Source organism: Podarcis vaucheri (assembly GCF_965113315.1).
Source record: "Podarcis vaucheri genome assembly, chromosome: 11".
NCBI lineage: Eukaryota > Metazoa > Chordata > Lepidosauria > Squamata > Lacertidae > Podarcis > Podarcis vaucheri.
The window spans coordinates 50274321-50291812 of NC_138749.1; the positions used below are offsets into that span (position 1 = coordinate 50274321).

Genomic DNA, 17492 nt, shown 5'->3' on the forward strand with positions numbered 1-17492 from the left:
CGCGTGTGCCTGGTTTTTGTTTTTAATGATATTATTTTTATTAAACATTTCCTTGCTTTACGAAAGTACGCGCGTAGTCTCCGTTTCTTCCCCCTCCCCCCGCCACTCCTCCCCCCCCCCCTCAGGCTGCGTAGTCTTTCCCACAGCGACGAAAGCGGCAGACTACAAGTCCCGGCATGCGACTCGGAAGGCTGGTCCCGCCGTTCACCGCTCCTCCCGGCGCAAAGCATTGTGGGCGCTGTAGTCCCGGCTCGGCTGAGGCCGGGCCTTTTCCCGCGCGCTCCTCCCGCGCTGGCTGAGGAGCCGGGAAAGATGGCGCTGGAGGCTCGCGGGATGGAGGAGGACGGGGAGATCTCGGACTCCGACTGCGAAATGCCCGCCTCCGCCAGGAGCCCCTCGCAGGTGAGGCCGCTGCCCGGCGGCGACCGCTTCTTTCCCCGTAGGCTCGGGTCCGCCTGGGCGGCTCTGAGGCCCCGAGCAGCTCCGCGCTCTCTTTCCTGAGGGAAAAGCCGCGGCGAAGCGAGTGAGGGGGCGGCCCCGGCTTGCGGCCTTCCCCGCTGCGTTTCGCTTTTGCCTCCGCGGCGGCCGCCAAGGGCGAGAAATGCTGCTTCCCGCAAACGTCGCCCCGTCGGTGGCGTTCGAAATTCACCAGGCGCCTTTTGCCCCGGCCGCTGGCAGGTTGGCGCCTGAAGTCACCGCCGTCTCGAGGTGCCCGCTGGGGAGATCCTGGGGTCGGGCCCCTTCTCCCATGCACAAGCGACGCCTAGAAACAGGAGATGGGGAACCTGGGGGTGCCAAACAGCACCTTAAATGGCATCTGTGATCCTTAGCTAATAGGACCAGTGGTCAAGGATGATGGGAATTGTAGTCCAATACATCTGGAGGGCTGAAAGTTGGGGGTGCCTGCCTTAAGCCGAGGGTGCAACAACGCGTGCGGTGAAATTTTCCATGGAGGAGCAGTTGCGGGCCAGAGGTGCCAGGTTGCGAGGGGGGTGGGGCAATGTCATGCATGTGATATCCTGATGTTGTGTGTGTGCCTCCCTCCCTAAGCCGGTCAGGAGTTTCCCAGGCTTTGGGAAGGAGGTGCCAGGGCTCGGATGGGATGCTGGAGCCCTCCTGGCTCCTTCCGAAAGCCAGATGGGCATTGGGAAGGTGGCAGGACGGATCTTGGGTTCATCTGAGCCTCACGCCTCCCTCGCCAAGCCGGACAGAACCGCCTTGGGCTCATTTCTCCTTGATCCAGATCTAGTTGTCTCTACTAGACCAGGAGTCTCCAAACTTTGGGGGCCTGCGTGAACATTTGTAAATCAGGGGAACTGCCATGGGCTGCCGCCACACAAATCTCCTGCAACCAAGCACACTCTGCATCCTATTCTGTTGGCAACAATATAATGTTTCTTTCAGGCTTCAGCAGAAGCAGGGGAACCTGTGGTTGCCAGACTAGGCCTCTGTGGACACATGTATGGATGTCTGTTTTGGGGACACTTGGCACTAGACAGTGATGGCTCTCTAACGATATATGGAAGCAGACATGGTCTTAATTCCCCCCCCAGACCAAGCCTTCTTGATTTGCTTACGGCAGTTTGTACTTGAAAGGAACAACTCTGTGTGGCTGTTTCGAGGGCCACATTGACCTGGCTTTCTAACGTAAAACAATGTTTGGTTTTCTAACTTAAAACAATGTTTGGCTTTCTAACTTAAAACAAAGTATTATAATTAGTGTTTGTCTGCATTAACTGTTCTTAACAAGATTGCCTCCAAATTCTCCTTGTGCTAATAGAGATGTCCTAAAAGAGATTCCAAACAGTGTGTTCAAACTACCTCTGTATCAAAGTTTGGCTTGTATGTTTAGGGCTGTGCTGCTTTTGTCTATCATTAGATAGGAAAGAGAATAATGGTGTAATGAAGTAGAGGAGACTCACTTTCCTGAAAGGTATTCAACCAAAGCTTTCAGCATACGCCAAATTGGTCAGCTGACGTGTGTTTGGAACTAAAATAAATAGAAATCTGCATCATTCATTTTCCAAGCTTCTGGACTTGTCAGCTAGTTTCTGTAGAGCAAATGACACTCATCATTATATTACCATCACCTCTGGTATGGCTAAGTAAAAAATGTGGTAGAACTCTTACATATTTTACATAAAATTATCAAAACTAACAAGATAATGCTATTTTTTGTGAAGATCCACACTGTTTCAAAGCTCAGCATAGAAATATCATACATCCAGTAGAAATCAGTGAGATACATTTGATATTCCGTAGGCATGTACTCAGTTTTTACATGCTTTCAGCCTCAGAAAGGGGTGGAAGGATTATAGAAATAGGCGTGTTTACTTATGGATGTATACTTTATGCCACATGTGGGAGATGGTGCTTATAAATCTGAGCATAGTATTTCTACATTTCTGGCTATGGGAAGTGGTCCTAGTACCTGGGGATGGGCAGAGGCTGGAGGAGGACTGATAACACCTATGCACTCAAATTCAGACAATGTATTGCTGTGAAATTTTTGGACCCATGGCCATTTCTTCCCACACCCATTTGTGGAAACCAGCTGCTGCTGGGCTTTGTTGAATTGAACCTCTACACACAAGCTGGGGTGTCAGGGTATGGGTGTTTTCAGATTGCACCACAAAGGCCATACATTCCTGCGCCAGATGATGTAGCTGACTACTGCCTGCACCTAGAGGGCTGTGCCCAAGCCCAACAAAGCTCAATTGGCTACACTTGAAAGACCTATTACTTGAACCTTTTGTGAATGTTAGCAATTTTCCTTTCTCCCGTCAAAATTTTGACCCAGTTCTGCTGTAAGCAGAGCTAGCCCAGTGGAAATGTGGTGCCAGACTTGCTGAGGACTGTTAATACAAAGCAGACCTTGAATACAGTAGCTAAACTGAAAATTCTTCCACTTAGAAAGTCAGGTCAGTGTGGGCCTTTCAAATACGTAGCCACATGCATGTTTACACTTTGCAAGGGCAACTTGCTGTAAGCTGATCATAACACTGATAGTTTTTGGGCTGGTGGCTAAAGTGGAGTCAGTAGTGTATTATTCTACCTCTCCTAGTCTTTCATTCTGCCCTCCTCGTTAGAAAGCTAGCATGTTTACACGCAGGAATATTGTTGGACTGCAACTCCCATCAGCCACAGTTATTACTGTGAATGATCAGGTTGATGGGAGTTGTAGTCTAACAACATCTGGAGGGCCACAGGTTTTTTCCCCCCTAATCATTTAAAACTGCAATGTGCTCACTTTGCTTGCTTTTTATATTTGTCCTTTTAGTCTCTATTCATGTATCTATGCTAGGTTTTTGTAAAACAACACTGGGTAATGCTCTGTGATAACAAAAATGGGGTGCTTCTCTTGTTTGAGCTTTCAACATTTCCCCTAAAATCTGACTTTGACACTGAGGCCTTGAGTAGCAGTAGAACTCAAGAATTTAGGCTCTGCTGAAATGTGCTGGTCACACTATCAGATATCCTTCAAACACAACACAGTTAAATATTTCATTATGTGACCAAGATAGTCTGAAAGCAGCCTTCTGTTGCTGAAGTGAACCAAATAAACAGCAAATGTGCAATATATGTATAAATCTCATAGTATATCTAATAGGTGAAATATTTATATGCTGTGTTTATATGTAAACCTTCCAGATGATACATGGCAATAGCTAAGTTTCTGAAGCTCCTCCAGGTGTCAGAAAGAGACAAGACGTACATTCTTTACGTAAGACTGTATTGTCATTCAGGAATCTGGGCTGTGAATTTGCAATAGGGTGCATCAAAACAGGTGTGTGTTTTTTAGATAAAAGTAAAATTATTAAGCATTTGAAATTTGATAAAATAAAAGCAGAAGTTGAAAGCAGCATTTCACCAAGAGGAAAATAGTTGGGACCCACATATCAGCACAGGGCAGGGGCAAAGCCAGTAAGAGGAGTCAGGAGCCTCATTGACCCCGGTATTCTTCCCCCTGTGACTCTACACAAATCCTGTGCTTTTGTGCAAGCTGTCACAAAGAGAAATAAGAGTTGCCAAGAAAGCAGCTGTGCATACCCATGCTATGTGATTGGGTGACAAGTGTGCCTTAAGGTAAAAAGGTAAAGGGACCGTTAGGTCCAGTTGTGACCGACTCTTGGGTTGCGGTGCTCATCTCGATTTATTGGCCGAGGGAGCCAGCGTACAGCTTCCAGGTCATGTGGCCAGCATGACTAAGCCACTTCTGGCGAACCAGAGCAGCACACGGAAACGTCATTTACCTTCCCGCCAGAGCGGTACTTATTTATCTACTTGCAATTTGATGTGCTTTCGAACTGCTAGGTTGGCAGGAGCAGGGACCGAGCAACGGGAGCTCACCCCATTGCGGGGATTCGAACCGCCAACCTTCTGATCGGCAAGCCCTAGGCTCTGTGGTTTAACCCACAGCGCCACCCGCGTTCCTTACAAGTGTGCCTACAGCATAGGAATAATGCTTTCTGCACCATACTCTATGGCTAGGGTCATGCCTTATATCTGGCCACAAGCAGGCTTGGGGTAGCCAACTTCTGCTGTGGATGGAAGCAAGACTTGTTGTCTTACTAATTTGATCCTAGTTGCAAATAATAGTTTGTGGAATCGAAAGCTTAACATTCAAGAAAGTGATTATACTTTGTGTCCTTGCATGTGTAGTCAGAGAGCTAAACAGAAATTTGTTTCTTGTTAAGCAGATAAGATTCTGCAGTGCATGCAGAGGGTAAGGTTCACATTACTGTATGCTTCTGGGTTTTGTAAGACTCTAAATACTTTCCAGCCAATTTGTTCTAATCATGCAGCAACCACTTGATATGCACACTTTCCCTGGAAATGCATTTATTTCCCATTTTAAATCAGTTTTTTCAATTGGCCCATTTCCCCCTTGATGATTTAAACCAATCCACTGTGGTTTTCAGCCTCCTTAGGTACTTGGAAGCTTGGTGGTGGGTGAATTTATTTGAGCTTCGAAGAGAAGGCCACAAATCAGTGTGGTATTTTAACCTTAAAGCTATGTCATGAAAATGGTTAGATTAAGGCCTAACTTGCCAAAGCCAATTACAGGGCAGTCAATGAACATATTTCTTTGAATGAAAGTTCCAGTGATTCAAAGGTGGATTCCTTCCAAATTAAAGTGCCTAGAAGTGTGCAAGAGCAGCAAAAATGTTCTAACCCAGTGTGCGTGAGCCTTGGGTCCTCAGATGTTGCTGGATTGAGACAGTGGATAGAGAAACATTTCTCTCTTTCATAGTATAGTGGTACCTTGGGATGTGAATGGGATCCGTTCCGGAGCCCTGTTCGCATCCTGAATGGAACGTAAGATGCGACTGCGCGGGTCGCGTTTTGCCGCTTCCGCGCATGCACGTGACATCATTTTGAGCGTCTGCGCATGTGCGAGTGGCGAAACCTGGAAGTAATGTGCTCTGTTATTCAGGGGTTGCTGCGGAGCGCAACCCGAAAGCACTCAACCTGAAGCACATTCAACCCAAGGTATGACTCATGGTCATCCAATGTAGCTGAATCCAAGAAGAATCAGGTGAAATAAAGTAATTCTTCAGGGCATATTTGAGCTATGGAAATTGCTACCACAGGGTTCCAGTGCCAGCAGCTTAGATAGTTTTAAAAAGAAGCTGAGACAGAATTCATGGAGGAGAAGACTAGCAATGGCCACTAAACAGGATGGCTGCGTTCTCTCTCTACTGTTGGAGGTAGTATTGCGCCTGAACACCAGTAAACTGCAGCCTGGTAGAGTGCTCTTGTGCTCTGATCCTGATTGCCAGTTTCTCAAGAGCATCTATCTATGAGAACAGGAGGCTGGATTAGATGGGCCGCTGGCAGGGCTGTTCTCGCGCACTTAGAATGGTACTCAGAAGTTTATAACGTTTTAACTGACCAGTTGGATAGGAGGGGGTGAAAGCTGATTCTCTATTCAATAGTGTAAGTCACTTTTGAAATTCAATACCTGTTCAGTTCAAATTGGAGTACCGTCGCTTAAAGGTTTAAGAGGTGGTGTGTGAGAGAGAGAATGGGAACTGAGCTGTGCCTTGAGTCTTGATCACAATTTTCTAGCGATTCATTCTTATTTGGCATGCTGATACACATGAGGAGCTTGGAGAAAATGAGCAAGAAGCTGAGTGCCAGAGGCTCTAAATTGGATCTTGGCACCTCCCTGCTTCCGATTTGCCTATGGTCAGACTGAGAGGAGAGAGATGGGCTCAGATCCTATGTCAGTGGGGACCTGGACAGATGGGTGTTCTCCCCCTTTTTTTTACTCTCCTGAAAGACTCTGTATCCTGTTTGAGGACCTCAAGCCTTTCCTGCTCTAGTGCCTGTCTTCTTGTGGATAATAGAGTTTTAAATCTTTGTTTTGATTTTGGGGGTGCAGTGAGTTTTGTGTTTGCATTTATGTAGCTTTTGGTTTTGTTTTGAACTTATTTTACTTAATTTGTTGTAAGCTTCCCAGAGAAACATAGCAGCGTGCAAGTGTCAAAAGTAAAATGATGAGAGAGGAGGCTGATTACACTCTAGTTTGCCTTGGGAAGTTTTGCACCCAAAAAAATCCCCTATAGGGTGGCAAATTAGTGCACAATAAAATGTTTCTTTTTAAAAACAAAGACAGCAAACATCTGTCTTGCTTTCCTTTTTCCATTTCAGAAACAGCATGATATCAACTCAGCCAGATCCTTTCCAACTGGCATTCCCCCCTGTGCACCAAGTGTCCCTTACCGCACAACCAAAAGTTTGGACTCCAGTGACGAGAGCTTCTCAGATTCAGATGAAGACAGCTGTCTGTGGAAGCGGAAGCGACAGAAATGTTCGAATCTTCCTCCCCCTAAACCAGAGCCTTTCAATTTTGGCCCGATCCCTCAGAAACAGATTACTGTAGGGGGTAAAAAGATCAACAACATCTGGGGTGCAGTGCTTCAGGAGCAGAACCAAGATGCGGTGGCCTCAGAACTTGGGATTCTAGGGATGGAGGGAAACATTGATAGAAGCCGGGCATCAGAGACTTACAATTACTTGCTGGCGAAAAAGCTGATGAAAGAATCTGAGCCAGAAGTGGCTGAAGCATTAGACAAAGAGTTAGATGAATATATGCAGGATGACAAAAAGACATTGCCAAAGGAGGAAGAGGAGGAGGAAATTGGACAAGGCCTCTTGAAACGGAAACGGCCTGTTAAGGACAGATTGGGTGAAAGACAAGAAATGAATTACAAAGGGAGGTATGAAATTACTGAGGATGATCCTGAGGAAAAAGTGGCAGATGAAATTGCCTACCGGTAAGGTTTTGGTCTTTTAATACACCTTCGTCAGATTTTCAATAAATGTCACCTTACACAATAACAAAACTTGAGGGACATTGGGTGTTTATTATTATTTTTAAATAACGGTACTAAAGAAAAGCTATTACAGGGTGACCAACCCGCCAGTGCCGTGCTTTCATTGGCTCAGGGATACCAGATCCTTGAGATTCTGTTTAAAAAGAAACCAAGTCTTTAGCAAAATATGCAGGTACCCTTGTAAGCAGTTTCTGTGAACTGAGCTAGTCGGCTGCTCCCACCTGCCAGTGTTTTTAGTCATTGCATGAAATCAGAGTTCTGAGGTTTCTGTTTCAATTCATGGTGACTGGACAGACAAATGCTTTGGCTTCTACTTAAAACTGACTGAATAATTTGATCTTGTGTGTAAAGTTGAACCTGGTAGCCTCTGCATACTAAGCAGATTCTACAGCTCTTCCCCAAAGCAGAACCCCAGTTCATAATGTTTATTTGCATGAAGTCCCCTAGTCGCCCAGATATTCAGTCAAAATATTACAGGTTTATATAGCCGTCCAAGAATTACCGTATTTTTTGCTCTATAACTCACTTTTTCCCTCCTAAAAAGTAAGGGGAAATGTGTGTGTGTCTTATGGAGCGAATGCAGGCTGCGCAGCTATCCCAGAAGCCAGAACAGCAAGAGGGATTGCTGCTTTCACTGTGCAGCGATCCCTCTTGCTGTTCTGACTTCTGAGATTAAGAATATTTATTTTCTTGTTTTCCTCCTCCAAAATAGGTGCGTAGTCTGGTGCATCCTATAGAGCAAAAAATATGGTACTTGGTACAACCCCACTGCACTATACAGAAACCTCAGGACTCTAATAAAATTCAGCTGTTTAGACTCACCCTGAAAATGTGTGCTGTTCACATGAATTGTGTGGCACCCTCCGCTGCACAGCCATAGAATATGCTTGAAATATATCTTGATTTAGTTAGACGCAACTAAAAAATCACTGTGAGAAGTTAGGATTGCACGTTGGACCCATTTTGGTACTATCTCGTTTTCTCCTCTGTCCTCGTTTTCTCCTGTGTCCTAGACAATTGCATGGGGTTTGTGAAATTACCAAGGCGGTGGTTAACTGGAGAAAAGCATGAAGTTATATCAATAGGAACCAAAAGTAATATGAACAAACAGAATTACAGTTTGTCGTGATTATTGGGTCTGTGCATGTGTAAATGTTTTAATTGCATTATCTTTTTAATTCTGGTTTATCAGCTGTGTGCTTCTGGTTTCCCACTGTGGCCTTGGACTGATACAGTTGTAAAATTTTGCGGTTTTGTACTTTGTCAGGAAGAGAACAGGAAGGTTCCCTGTGCCCCCCCCTTTTTAGAAGATACTTATGAGGCCAACGGGTTCTGTGGATGATGCAGTCTTTCTGTTTGCCTGGTTTGCAGTTGTTGCAGAGGGCACAGCTGCCCCATGTGGAATTTGGAGCAAATTAGCCATTGTGTATCTTATGCTTTTAGGCTCCAGAGAATGAGACTTTATAAAATTAAAGTTTCAAGGTAAAAAGTTCCACTAGACCATATAATTATCATTGGACCATTCTTTACCCTCATAATTTGATAGCTGGTAATACTCAGTTAAAATAGGTGTCTGTCTGTAATTCCCAATAACTGAAAACATTCTTAAACCATATTCAAAGGACTAAAGATAATTTTGGGTTGTACTCCCACCTGCCTGGAAGGTTATCCTTAGGGGGGAGTGTGTGTGTAAAATTGGGGGAGTAAGTGATGGTAAGCCGTAAGGTCAAGGGCAAATAAAAGTAGAAAGTACAGGCTGACAATTCAGTTTTTAAAAATATTACCAATTCAGATATATTCCACCCTTCTTCCCAAAACTCAGCACAGCGAGCCTTCACTACAGCAATGCTAGGCGAGTGTCAGATAGTGCTAAACTTGTAACAGGGGTACATTTGTTCATAATTATGTTTTGTCATTCAAGCAGGTTACAAAATGCAAGGGTTTCCAGTTTTCTTAGAATTTCCCTTCTCTTTTTAGGCTTTGTGAGCCAAAGAAGGATCTGATCATACGGGTTGTGAAAATCATTGGGAAGAAAAAATCTATTGAACTACTGATGGAAACAGCTGAAGTGGAACAAAATGGAGGCCTTTTCATAGTGGTAGGAAATAATTGCTTTTTCAGCCTACATACTTAATCTTTTAACAAATATAGAGCCCTGTTTAAAATTTTTTTTTACATAATCTTTGCTCCAAGGGTTCTGTGCACGACTTCTTAAAAATATTTTGAGTTTCTGAGGAACAGCATATTTACAGCAGCAAGTCCTATTGAGTTGAACAGTGTATAGGATTGCAGCTGTTATGTCTATAGAAAGCTTTAAAAAGGTTCTTTTTCCATTATGCAGAATGGCACTAGAAGAAGAACACCGGGAGGAGTTTATTTAAACTTGCTGAAAAACACACCTAGTGTAACTGGAGAACAAATCAAGGTAAATAACATATGTAAACCATTTTAAAAAAACACATTTTTAGATTACTTTGAAAAGCAAATGTTAAATGAGAATGTTTAAAGTATATCTCTTCTTGCTGACTTCTGATTTCAATTTATACATCTTCTAAAGTAGAAAATGGACATCTCGTTAAGCCAGCTGTTCTTTAAAGATCCCATTTTTAATATTTTTACTAAAAGTATGTTTTCTGAGCACAGTTCAAAGTGTTGGTGCAGACTGCAGACCTTTAAAGCCCTAAATAGCCTCCAACCGCATCATTCATCCCGAATACTGAGGTCCAGCTTTAAGGGTCTTCTGCTGGTTCCCTTGTTGCGAGAGGTGAGGTTTCAGGGAACCAGGCAGAGGGCCTTCTCAGTATATAATAATAATAATAATAATTTATTATTTGTACCCTGCCCATCTGGCTGGGTTTCCCCAGCCACTCTGGGCGGCTTCCAACAAGGATGAAAAATACACTAAAATGTCACATATTAAAAACTTCCCTGAACAGGGCTGCCTTCAGATGTCTTCTGAATGTCAGGTAGTTGTTTATCGCTTTGACATCTGATGGGAAGGCGTTCCACAGGGCGGGCGCCACTACCGAGAAGGCCCTCTGCCTGGTTCCCTGTAACTTGGCCTCTCGCAGTGAGGGAACCGCCAGAAGGCCCTCAGTGCTGGACCTCAGTGTCCGGGCAGAACGATGGGGGTGGAGACGCTCCTTCAGATATACTGGACCGAGGCCGTTTAGGGCTTTAAAGGTCAGCACCAACACTTTGAATTGTGCTCGGAAACATACTGGGAGCCAATGTAGGTCTTTCAAGACTCGGCGGCTGCTCCCAGTCACCAGTCTAGCTGCCGCATTCTGGATTAGTTGTAGTTTCCGGGTCACCTTCAAAGGTAGCCCCACGTAGAGTGCATTGCAGTAGTCCAAGCGGGAGATAGTGGCGCCCGCCCTGTGGAATGCCCTCCCATCAAGATGTCAAGGAAATAAACAACTATTTGACATTTAGAAGAGACCTGAAGGTAGCCCTGTATGGGGAAGTGTTTAATGTTTGATGTTATATTATGTTTTTATATGTGTTGGAAGCCGCCCAGAGTGGTTGGGGCAACCCACTCAGATGGGCGGAATAATAATGTTGTTGTTGTTGTTGTTGTTGTTGTTGTTGTTGTTATCATCTTTATTATTATCATTATTTAGATACAAGAAGAGTAACAACCATTCCCTCCCATCGAACAACTCTCCCCCCCCCTTAAACAACCCCCCAGCCCAGGAGTTTGTTCAGCAGCCTCAGCTTTTGTAGCTGGAGTCAGTCTGGGCCCCACCTTTCCAGGATAGGTACAAAAAAATCTGCAGGGGTAGGGAACGGGTCTTAAAGGACTCACAGACATGGTGGCCTCAGGCCTTTTTAGCAGTCTTAGCATTTGTAGCTTACAACTGTATTTCTGAAGGTTTGCTCTTCAAAGAACATGACAGTAAAAAAATACCCCCTAACATTTTTCATAATCCAAAAAGTCATCATATTTCCCTGTTTTTTCCCCTAGTCTATTAGTAAATCAGTGAAATCATAAAATTAAAATCTCCCTTCTAACTGCAAAATATGTAACAAATGACTGTAGCGGTGATGGGCTTCGGAAACAGCCCTTTCTGTATTCTGGGCAGGCAGACTTGCAGCTGTTTAAAATAGAGCACCTCTCTCACTTCAGGGAGCTGAAGTCTTAATTTTCAAATATTCTGTAGCGGCATTTGAAAGGATATGGCATTCTTCAAAAGAGATTTTTGTTCTTTTTGTCATACAGTTAGCTTTCATCTCTAGTTTAAAGGTTAGCGAAGGAAAGTGGTGGTTTCTGAAAGGTGACATTGCCTATTATTCCTCAGCACTTCATGGAGTGTTAACATTCTCTTTGAAGGAAATCTTCTATATTGAAAACCAGAAGGAGTATGAGAACAAGAAAGCAGCAAAGAAGAGGAGAATTCAAGTCCTGGGGAAAAAGATGAAGAAAGCTATTAAAGGGCTCAACCTTCAAGAATATGATGATGCCTCGAGAGAGACTTTTGCTAGTGATACAAATGAGGCATTGGCTTCACTGGATGACTTGCAGGAAGGACATGGAGAAATGAAACTGGATCCTGAAGATGCTATTGAAATTGATCACACGCACGACGTGGACCTCTTTTAATGCATCGGGTACTTGAGAGACCATGCTTTTTGTGAGATATATTAAATTGCAGTTTTTATATTAAGACTACGTCTTGTTTTCATTAGTGGCGATGGTTGTATACTGAAGAGGGCCTTTGTTTTCTAACTTAGTGTCCATACTTGAGTTTTCAGTTTGATTTAGATCATGAAAATACTTTGATCCGCTATCTCCTTTGTTATATAACTCAGCACCTAGTTATGCTATGTTCCCTCACCTGTGGGATAGTTTCTAGGTAAGAGCAAAACTGAATTATTCTCATTCCAGAGTAAAGCTCATGTCTGGCGCCTGCTAACTGCATAGAAATGTTTTCTGTATTATTTAACTAAAGGTAATATGCAACAAAGTGACATACCACACTTGGACATTTAATCTGCCATGGAAGCATTTGTAATAAGCATGGGGTTCATGGTTGCAGAGTTTGGGAACATTTTTCTAATACGGTATTCCAAATGCTTGCAAATTACTGAAAATGTCTCTTTAGACGCAGCATTAATAATAGGAAGGAATGCAGTGCAGAGGTATTAGGTGTCCTTTGTCTGAATGTACATTACTATCCACGAGACTGTTTTCTCTAAAAGATTGTAAGGAATCTTCAGATTTATGTTTTGTTTTAATGACAAAGTATCTGGGATTTTTTTCTCCCTATCTGAAGCGGTAGATGCAAAAATTTGCAGAACTCTTACCCCATTTTTGAATATTGTTCAGTAAGACAAATGGATTTACTGCACCACACTTTTAGTTATGCTGATGAGTTTTGTGCTAATGGTGTGATATTGTGTCAAATTACATGTACTTAAGTACCACTGAAATCTGTTGGGCCTTGAACACAATGTTATAGAATTGCAGCCCCCAGTAGGCCAGACTCAAGATTCTTGGTTACCATTTAGGACTACAGTGCATATTTTTGTTTGCTTCATTATCTATGGGGGTGGGAATCTGAGTTGCATAGTTTAGCTACATGCAAGTGTTGTGTTGTACACGGCAGTTGTGCACAGTACAGTTTGTCGGGTGAAAAAAAGCCCATCTGAACTTATCCAGGCTGACTTCTTGGCTCATTCTCCTCTGTATTTTTGTGTTAATGCCCAACAATTTCACGAAAGGGTTGTTGAGGCTTAGGCTGTGGTCCGCTGATAGCCTTCAGAGGGTCTAACAGTCTGCTGCATATCACCTACGCTGAAAATTCATGGCATTAATTGCCTTAAATCTTGACTACACTGACTTAATTGTTTGTGAGTTGCTGCTCAAATAACAAGTATACCAATTATCAATAGATCATTAAAGATCAACAAGGCTAAAGATATCCACAGTAACTAAATTTCTTGGGATAGAAATGTTCTTTTCTTAGTATCTGGTATCCGAGATGACCTCACACGCGTATGGGGTATTTATTTTTGTGTTTTCATTCCAAAATGTTAAGTTAAAACTGCTGTTCCGGATGTGGAAACAATGACATGTTATTGCCAGCTAATAAAGGATTGCTCTCTCAAACCGTATTGTAGAGAATTCAAACTTCACCTATAAGATGGTTGTACTGTACTTGAAAGATAACTATTGCATATACTTCAAGTTGGACATCCTTTTGCAGTGGTCTTGGTAATTTTCCATTTATTTATTAATTGGTATTTTGCAACTCTAGTCCTTAACATCCTAGGGACTACAATCCTCTGCTGTTCTGGGAATATGCACATGAAAGCAGGCTGTTAGCTAGAAAACTATCTGAAATGCTGCTCTAAACACCATTACAGTGTTGGTAAAGTAGGGTTCTTTGCCAAGGCAGTTAATAGTCTGCATCCTTAGCAACCTTATGCTGGGTGTAGGAAGTCTAAAAGAATCACCCCACAGCCTGTTTCTTAATTAAGACCACTTAATTGGAGTAAAACTGTTTTGCCATCTGCAGTTGCCAAGAGCACTTTATTTTTGCTTTATTTAATATTTTAACATTTAAATGAGACCGAGCATATAAATCCCTGATTTTTCCATCACAGTTTAAGATCATTTCCTTTAAGGTCATGGGATTTAACAGTTAAAATCTAGCAACACATTGCCTGAACCATAATGATGTTGTTGTTGTTGTTGTTGTTTAGTCGTTTAGTCGTGTCCGACTCTTCGTGACACCATGGACCAGAGCACGCCAGGCACTTCTGTCCTCCACTGCCTCCCGCAGTTTGATCAAACTCATGCTGGTAGCTTCAAGAACACCATCCAACCATCTCATTCTCTGTCGTCCCCTTCTCCTTGTGCCCTCCATCTTTCCCAACATGAGGGTCTTTTCCATAATGATAGGCATGCAAATATCCCATTTGTAAAGACTCTGAGAGGACAAAAGCAGAGTTTCACACGTATGGTTTAATGTTCAGTTGTAGGAATTAAAAGATAGTTTGATTTTTTAATAAAACTTGGTGTGTACCAAATGTTTGATTTCTAACCCCACCCCACCCCACCCCTGAGCTTGAAAGAGGCTTAAAAAACAATATAGGAAGTGAAACAGCACAGCGTTGGGGTTATTGAGTCAAGAATAATCAGCATTGTGTGCTTATTCTCAATGTATGGATGCTTCACTTGCAATGTGGTTTTTATGAGTATCTGACTACTCAGCTCAGACCTGCACAATGAATCACTGTAAGAAATGTTATTGCAGGAGAAGATGGCACTGAGCACACATGTTTCAATCCCCCGTTGTGTCAAAAAGTATTTGATCACTTAACTGCCTTTGGCAAAATTTTATTTTCCCATACTCCTGTAGTCTCCTTTTATTGCCTTGCAGTCCTTTTGACATGACAGGTGTACTCAGGGAAACTAACAATACAAACTCCCATTGCACTTAAAAGGGAACCACATTGCCCTGGAATTCTTTTAATCCTTCTTTAAGCTATTGCTGCGGGGATCAAAAGGGGGAAGAAAAGTTGATAAAATAGGTGATGGCCGGAGGCCTCTGTCTGTGGAACGGATCAATATTGTCTTGTCGTTTTCTCGAGTTTAGCACACCCATTTTATCTACTTAGTTTCTGGAGCATGAGCCCTTCAGGCATGAATGTCTCTTATGGCATTTTATATAGTGAGCAGGATAAAAATAACAGATTTTTAGCCACTACTATAGAAGATACAATTGATTAAGGCTATGGATATAAACATACTTAAGGAGCCTGTACTGTCATCTTTGCCAGACTTCTAAGGGCAAGCTAGATGTGACTTGAATCACATGGTTGGCCATTGTGTGTTTTTTCCTTAAGCAAAGAGCAGCTCTTGGACATGGTCTGATCCCGGTAGGGAGCACAATGGGGACAATTCCTCATGCATATTTAGTAAAGAAAAATCAAGTGTCCTTGGGTCACTCATGCAATCACCATTGCATCCAGTCCATGCAGGAAATGGTATAGGGACCAGGAGGGGAACAAGCTGATATCACCCAGGTTTTTCTCTTCATAACTCAGGTACCTGGATTCCTTCACCAGCACCAGGCCATGCATTTGAATGGGTTTGCATCCGATGATTCAAATGCATTGTAGAAAAGGAGTGGGTGAGTACCCACAATGAGCACTGCAGGATCAGACCAAAGATCTATCTAGTCCAGTGTCACAGACTGGATGCAGAGAAGGCACCAGCTGGGGAACCCCCTAGGGAAGAAGAGGGTCAGAGCCAGGGAATTGGTGGTGGGATGACGGTGAGCTGTCAGAGGGAGCAGACTGGGAAGAGGTGTCAGCAGCAGAAGAGGCAATGGGGTTTAGTGAGCAGGAAGAGGCTGTGCAGAGAGCAGTTCAGACTCTAAGGCTGGAGCAGAGGGAGACCAAGAGGCAGAGTGGAGGCAGGCTGCTGAAGAATCCAGGGAGTCTCCCCCTTCTGCTGTGACCAGCTCCCCTCTCCACTGGTCTCCTGGAACACAGAGATAAATGAAACAGGCTGAGCAGAGGGTGGCTGTTCAAAGACACTCCTTGAAAGAGTTGCTGAGGGTGCTAGGCCTAAGCTGTGGTTTGCTTGAAGGAAGAGTTAACTTTGTGGGAATGTTCAGGGTGGCAGGAGAGGATATGTTCTTTGTTAATACCCTTCCTAACTTGTGCTAGCAAGTTCCTTTACTTAGCAGAGTTTACATTCCCCTTCTCACGCACAGCAGATAACTGGTTGCAGGCTCGTGTGAGCCTCTCACTATTATACAATTCAATCTGTCTCAGATTGAATTGTGCATTCCTGGTAAGTTCCCTTGAATCCCTCTTTAAAAAAATAAAGATTCCACAATCTTATTCAAAGATGATAAAAGAAGTTTACTCACATCAGTTCACAGCTGGATTCCTGAAAGCAGACTTCGTTACAAATGTATACATGTGGATCTACCCCATGGGGGAATAATACCAGTGCTGCTGCTAGCTGAGAGCTACCAGAGCAGTCCTAGTTAAAAGCTGGTCAAACAAAGAAGGTGAAAAAAGGGGGGGGGTGCTGTGCAACTCATCCTTTTATTACCTGAACAGGTAAGGTCACACCCACCTTCTATCACATGCAAAAGGAAGGATGCTCCAGCTGGGAGGAACAGGAAGTTTCAACTGGGTGGACCAAACATTCCCCTGCATGTGTTCTCTAGCATTACAAGGAATGTTGTACTTGACTGCCTCTCATGGATGACATCTCACATACTTCACCGGCCTCTGGTGAGTAATTGCTTGGTTGAGGACCTGACTCCAGCCCCGCCATCCAGCAGGGGTGGGGAACCAGCCAAACAAGCTATCGCATGGTGTCGGAGGTGAGAAACATAAACCTTAAGATCATTCCTTTGCCGTCATAGTTTTACCTAGGCCCCTTTCCCAGCTTATGGAAGGCATGCTTTGGAGAAGTGGGGTCGCAAAACAGCAAGCAGGAATTCTTGAGTCACTGCCGGGACGTGGCTGACAGTGTAAGGCACAAAATTCAAACTGTGCCAAAGGCAGAGGAACTTCCTTTGCAGCTTCCACTTGGATTTGGTGCTGTTTAGGTGGTATCGCGGACACGGCTGGCGCTGTGGGTTAGACCACAGAGCCTAGGACTTGCCGATCAGAAGGTCAGCGGTTCGAATCCCCGCGATGGGGTGAACTCCCGTTGCTCGGTCCCTGCTCCTGCCAACCTAGCAGCTCGAAAGCACTCTTAAGTGCAAGTAGATAAATAGGTACTGCCCCAGCAGGAAGGTAAACGGCGTTTCCGTGCGCTGCTCTGGTTCGCCAGAAGCGGCTTAGTCATGCTGGCCACATGACCCGGAAGCTGTACGCCGGCGCCCTCGGCCAATAAAGCAAGATGAGTGCCGCAACCCCAGAGTCGGCCACGACTGGACCTAGTGGTCAGGGGTCCCTTTACCTACCTAGGTGGTATTGCATGGGGTTTTTATTAACCACCAGTACTTGGCATGGCAAAAGCTTCACACTCCCAGGAATAGTTTAATTCAAGCTGTTTTGATTAAGTATTTGTGACTCTCCAGGGAACCTAATTAATGCCTTTCCTTCTAACTTCGTCCACTTTCATGAAGTTGTATCATGATGTTCTTCTACATCTATCTAATCACACCGTTT

General features: G+C 43.9%; 1 protein-coding gene across 1 annotated transcript; it reads left to right on the forward strand.

Moving 5' to 3' along the window:
* Positions 1–236: 236 nt before the first annotated feature.
* On the forward strand, positions 237–13460 carry PHAX (phosphorylated adaptor for RNA export). Its single transcript, XM_082191644.1, has 5 exons — positions 237–402; positions 6658–7283; positions 9321–9441; positions 9685–9768; positions 11677–13460. Exons 1-5 carry the CDS (start codon positions 313–315, stop codon positions 11944–11946), a joined length of 1191 nt encoding a protein of 396 aa, XP_082047770.1. The 5' UTR covers positions 237–312; the 3' UTR covers positions 11947–13460.
* Positions 13461–17492: the final 4032 nt, after the last annotated feature.